Source organism: Rhincodon typus, unplaced genomic scaffold, assembly GCF_021869965.1.
Source record: "Rhincodon typus isolate 14 unplaced genomic scaffold, sRhiTyp1.1 hic_rhity00011554, whole genome shotgun sequence".
Lineage (NCBI taxonomy): Eukaryota > Metazoa > Chordata > Chondrichthyes > Orectolobiformes > Rhincodontidae > Rhincodon > Rhincodon typus.
In genome coordinates this window covers 1-6,595 of record NW_025977192.1, presented here as the reverse complement: position 1 = coordinate 6,595, position 6,595 = coordinate 1, and the positions used below count along the sequence as shown (strand labels likewise).

Genomic DNA, 6,595 nt, shown 5'->3' with positions numbered 1-6,595 from the left:
GGGCATTCCTACATAGGAGGCTCAGCATGCATCAAGCTTGTCAAAATATTCTGCTTCCACAAAGGGGTGACTGCCAACTGACACATTCGCAAAACACAAAAATTTAAGGGCCTAGGTTTGGTGCAAAAGTAAAAAGAAACAATTTGTAATTTTTCTGGATAAATGTTAAGTGCCTTTGTTGTGCCCTGTCTGATCAAAATTCAACACTCCGTATTGGTACATTATTGCAATGAAATATTCAATATGTCACAAATAAACTTCACTTTCAGGTCTCTCGGCAGATACAATATAAGCAGCTAGAAAATGATTGGCAATAGGCTACAAACTCATATCATTGTGGCCAAGGCAGTGCTCCCCACAAGTCTGCCACTGGATAGCTTGAACAATCCAAGTGAAGGTGTAGGGCTCATTTAAAGTGTTATTTGACAACCAAAGAAGAATTAGGACTCAACTACATATTGTTCAAAACCAGTCCAAATACACAGTGCAGCATCACCAGTAGCTTAGATTACAATTGGCAGTTTAATTGAGATATATTATGAAACAATACATTACGTTATGATATTTTTGTTAAATATAGAAAAATAGACATGCTTTACCTTGCTGTAAAGGGGTAAAGTAATATTTAGGTTGCAGATTGCATGTTGGACAAGACCTCTAGTCGATTTTGGCTCTTTAATGAAAGATAATCGTCCGCAAGGTTCTTGAGTCGTATCTCTTACCTGTTGAGACATTTCAGAATTTGATTGGGTTCATACAACTGATGCTGAAATATATCAGAAACTGTTTGGCAAACTGACAAGCCTGCATACATCCATTTCAGTTCATCCTATTGAAATGGATCAATGTATCCTTTGTTCACAGTTCATCATGCAAAGAAAGGATGCAATTGTTTTCTTTCCAAACTAAAGGGAAATCATTTGTCAAACACCCTTTTCATGAGTCCTGTGTCATGCTAAAATAGAAACATGCAGTTGTAACTGTAATAATACATTCAATACAATGCAGATTTGACAATAGTACACTAGCATTGGACCAATTGCAAGTGCAGTGTTTACTGTTTAAAAACTCTTTTTATTTACATCTAACACAAAAGACTCTATACATGAATGCTCTAATTGGTGAGATATGCACTTCAAGATCATTTGGGCAGCAGGTTCAGATTCCACACTTGCTCAGAGATATGAAAGTTCTAAATTCAAGCTGGATATATAAAAACCACAGGACATAAACCAGTTTGGAAGAAATGTTTATTCATGTCCCTGACCTGTTACAACATTGAAACAACAGCATAAAGTACCACATTGCCCTGAAAGTCCCTCAAACACCTGGCAAAGTCAGTTACAGGAGTGATCAAACAGAGAAAATGTGTCCCATATTTAGAATTGTCAGAGTCTGAGGAGGTAGTCCTTGAATCACAGGCTGTTTCCCTCCCATGCTTGTTGCTTATAAGTTTGAGAACCTAAAACAGTTCCCCCACATCACGTTGCCAATAGTAGTGGGATAGTTACTGACAGCAATGCTGACAAAAATCTGTTCGTACAGGTTATTAAGATTTTTCACCAACTGGAAGATTCAGGGAAATAATGGTTAACATTTGGTCTTTAATGGATACAATACCACCTAAAACAGAATACTAAGAACTGATGAGATTTATTATCAATTCTTTTGCTTCTTATTCTGTCATTAGGAATTCGGTAACAATATCACAACCAGTTGGGTATTTTCCTGCAATATAATTTGTACTCCGACCAGGCTTCCAGAGAGTGAATGGACGCATTATTACTTAATCATATACCTCCCCATCGGGAACTAATACGAATGTACCACACAACTAGAATACCTCCAGCATACCAACAAGACTGAGGGAAGAATTTGATGCAATCCTGTTATTAATTAAACTCAAAATAATTTCCACTATCATTACATGAAAAAAATCAATAATTCACTTTAACCAAATGAAAACGCAGACTGAATTTTAGGGGCCACCTCTGGATGGGCAAACAAATGGATAGACCTGTAAAAAACTGTGCTCTTGGTGACATGCCTGCTCAACGAGCCATAATTTTATGAATGGTGGGGCCTTTCAGGTGGGTCATGTGTGATCCAATTGAGGCTTTTAAGTGATAATTCATCAGGGCTTTTAAGCAAGGGTGTGCGGAGCCTCTGCTAATCTGTGACTCCTCCCCGAAATTTTTCCCCAAATCCACTCTTCATCACTGCCCTTTCCGACATGCTCCACTCAGCGCCCTCCCCAGCTCCTCCTCACCACGATCAGTGCCTTCTGGCACTGTCAATGTGCAACGTTGTTGGCTCTGGTTGGCCTGCAACTCTATTAGTCAGTACATCCTCCTGAAGATGGCTGAAAGTCCCACCTCATACTATTTCAAAGGTCAAAGCATAAACGATTAAAGTGGTGTGTGCCGATTAAGTGGGGGTGGGCTGACCCCATCCCCACTTCACCCATTTGCAATGGGGTGCAACAAGCCCATCCTCAGTGTATAATCCAGTCCATGGAATTCAAAGTTTAATTGCTGTGCAACAAGTAGTTGACAAGCGGGAATCAATATTTTTATGGTGTTGGGGAATTTTTAATTTGCTACCTTCCACAAATATGCACAAACAATTATCAGTCTAGTTAACCAGAATTTTCTCTAAATTTAATTTTTGAATAACATACTAACTTAATTGTTTGGAAAGTGAAGATGATGATATGTTCAATCACTGCCAAATAACTGACAAAATTTTAGAGACTATCAAGTCCCAGGTGTCTTTGCCAGTGACTGCAATGTTAGCGAATGTCAATTGAGTATTTTTCCTTAGGTTACACAAGTGAAAAATAAAACATGTTAAAGATCCAGTTTAAGATAACATCCAAAGACTTGTGCTGCAATTGTTGGATGTTTAGTAAGAAAATTATCCTGTGATTAAAAGTATTTCTGATGTTCAATCTCTGGGCTTGCACATATGAAAGGGCAACTTTGGAAAGATAGTGGGAGGATAAGTAGCTTCTAACAATAATCCAGAAGAATACACAACAGTTCTGAAGCTTGGAGAGATGTTGAGGGGTAGATAAGGAATAAAATAGCTAAGTGTGAAATCCACATATATCTACCATCTACTGGTGCAAATAAGGTGTTTTACCATACCTTGACAAACAGCGCAAGTCTATTTTCTTTGAAAGCATAGAAACTGAAAAGATGATGTTGTCCACTCTTTGTGAGAGGCACAAGATTGCCAAAACAGTCAGCATAAATTGGCTTGCCCTCCAGTACCTACAAAAAGACAGATTCAGACAGAAATATTAATGCCTCCATTAGTATATGATTTTTTTCTGATCCATCCAGTCTCTATGGTTTAATTACTGTTAGGAAGGAAAAGGAAGAGGGGAGGGAGTTAGGAAGAAAGGAGGAGGATGAAAGAGGAGGATGGTGCCAGAAATGAATCTGAAATATTAAGTGTTAATTTAAATTCAACAAGAGCTTTGTATGAATTTAGGAAAATAGTGTATTTTCGCTTGGAGCCAGAGTGAGTCTTCATTTGAACATATTGTAATTTAAACTATATTTTAAACAAATGCGATTTGTATTATAGTCAGAGCAAATATAAAATTGAATCAAAGAACTAATTAAACAAACAAAAATTTAAGCATTACAGAAAATAGATTTTTTCCTAAGATTTTCATCTTGCATTCATCAAGAAAATTCACAACACACCGATGTCAAGGGAAAACAACATTTATACCGTATGAGAGGACAGTACTGATTAACTGGTGAATGGATCTTGATTGGTACAGACATTGCCATGGGGAATGCATTAGTCAGACGATGACAGACAGTGAACTGCCAAGCTTTGTTTCTGTTTTCAACCACATAGGTTGACTCTAATTGATTAAGGCATTGCCTTGAGAAATTAACCAGAGAATGGTTGGCACCTATTTTGTTCAGTTGAAATCAGTGCAGTAATTTCTTGAAAAGAGCAGAACCCTGTGCATTACAAGTAGACACAAGTGTGTCATACAAGAGCCCAACTGACAATCCTAAATTACTTATCACAATTTTTCACATACTCTTGGTCATTTAGCAAATGTTGTCCAATTGCAGAATCACATCTAATGTTCAGCACTGTGTTTTAAGTTCTGCAACCGCAAGATGGTTGAGTACAGTCAGTACCTTGCTTATTGCAGAGTTGAAAGAATATGCCGTTTGATACAATCCACCAGTCTTTCTGATGTATAGCCTACGTTCTTGTATTCACACCAAAACTGATATTTATATTCCATATTACTCATTTGTGTGATAGGTGGAACATCATCTTCGCTTGACAACAGCATCTTGTTAATGGTAAACATCACTCACTTGCTACCATAGTAGCAGCATGAAATAACTAGCTACATTTGTTCCTCAATCCTTTGAAAATCCTTATCCAAGATAGACTAGGCACGTTTCAAGACTAAAAATGATGGACTTGGGCCTTTTCAAATTTCCACAATTTGCAGTGAGAAATGATCTGATCAAGGTAGCCCTTGTTCCACAGATTGGCTTTGATCCCCCTTATTTCAGCATAAACCTTGTTTGGAATAACTGGCTTGGACCCTATTTGCAAGGTTGCCAATAAAGCCAATTTTATACAGCATGAAACTGTAGGAATCCCCATGTAATTTCCTAAAGTACTCCAGAGCACTGCCTCGTCATTAAACTCATTCATTAAAAGCAAAACAAAGCAGATTCTAGAAATCTGAATGAACAACAAAACAAAAGTGCTGGAGAAACTCAGTGGGTTTGGCAGCATCTGTGGAGAAAGAAACAGACTTAACATTTCAAATCCGATATGACCCTTCCATGTGAACTCATTCGTTATTTATTCTCATACCTCAACATCTCTGCTCCTTGCAACCTCCGTGAAATTTTCCTGCTGTTCCAATGTCTTGTCCACCTTGTCATCTGTCATACAAAAACATCTCAATCGTGCCTCGACTGGATCGAGTGATTTGGCAAAAACTACAAATTTGGCCATGTATGGTACACAGATAATTTCTCTGTACACTTGTGTGGCAAAGTTGACAGATTCTTGGATCTGCCGGCAATCTATGAGCCAGAACCTGCAACAAGCAAAACAAGAAACATTTTATTCAGTCTCAGCCAGACACATGTTATTCATTGGAATGGAGTACTGAATTGTTCAGGATTGAATACAGATGCTGATTACTTGAAGTTTTATGTAACAAAGTCCATTCTGAATTTTTCAATGAGCTAGCCTCAACAGGTTTCTTGAGATAAAGTCTTCTCGGTTCGCACAGTTTAAAGAAATGCTTCCTGACGTTACCTGATGATCAACTGAGCTTCAACTTTAAGCTTATGAGCTTTGGTTTGGGTTGGCCACGAAAGGTACAATGTTTTCTCAGCCAAACATTTTAATGATCATATATATCTTAATTATATTATCCCTTTAAATTTTTCTACTGAAGGGAATATAGGCCTGACCTTTGCAAACTGTCTTCAACATTTGACTCTGTTGGTACCATAATGATTGGTAAAACCACACTGCACCACCTTCAACACCAATCGCTCCTTCCTGAGGTGTGCCTACTTGAACTGACTGCAGTACTCCAGATATAATCTAACAAGAGCTTTAAAGAGCTGTAAAATAAATACCAGCTCCTTTCACTCCAACCCCTTTAATATAAGGAATATCAGTCAATTAGCTTTTTCATTCTTTTGTTTTAGATATCCATTTACTTTTAGCAATTTCTGTAGAAAAACTTCTAAATATCTCTGTTCATTCATAGTTCTCACCATCGAGAAAGTACCCAGTTTCTTTTCTAAATTCCAAAGCGGATGACCACATATTTCTCGCCCTGAACACTATTTACTATAGATTGGCCAGTGACTTGAGTTATTGCAATTAATCTTTGCAATTCTCTGCTCCTAAACACAGTATTTAGTATGCCAGCTAACTTGGTGGCATTGCAGTTCTGTTCTGCAGTCTAATGTACTTTGAGAAATCATGGGTACACTGTTTTAAAGCTCTCCAAAATCTTTACCTGGCTGACACATTTGTCGTGAAGGAAACACACTCATTGACAAATGATAAAGGCGTGGTTCCGGTTATATCTTCCCATTGGGCTGGCGTTGTTCCACCTAGGAAGCAAGACAAAGCCATAAACTATTATTCCAAAGTTGTAAATTACACCTTGTCACAGGAGACTCACATATAAAGTAGATTTCTCTCTCAGTGTATCTACATGTTGTCAGATTGGAGAAAGAAAATTCTCATGGAACAGACAACTTGTAATAAAGGTGGACCAACATGAAAAATTAGATTTCAGAAAGCCTGAATGCAAGAGACATTTGTGGTATTTATAAAACTGCTCACCAACTTGAACTATAATTAGAATTAACAGCACTTCTGTGCTAAATGTTTGAAAAAGTTAAGTACATGGGATAGAGTTTATGCTTTTCAATCAGAGATAGTAGGAACTGCAGATGCTGGAGAATCCGAGACAACAAGGTGCAGGGCTGGATGAACACAGCAGGCCAAGCAGCATCATAGGAGCAGAGAGGCTGACGTTTCGGGCCTAGACCCTTCATCATCT

The 6,595-nt window shown here is 37.9% G+C and overlaps 1 protein-coding gene across 1 annotated transcript; it reads right to left on the bottom strand.

The window, feature by feature from the left end:
* Positions 1–599: 599 nt before the first annotated feature.
* On the bottom strand, positions 600–6,140 carry LOC125482511 (ankyrin-2-like; the record flags this gene model as incomplete). Its single annotated transcript, XM_048594599.1, has 4 exons — positions 600–722; positions 3,150–3,275; positions 4,873–5,101; positions 6,044–6,140. Coding segments are annotated over 4 exons (575 nt in total), but the record flags the coding sequence as incomplete, so codon positions are not given.
* Positions 6,141–6,595: the final 455 nt, after the last annotated feature.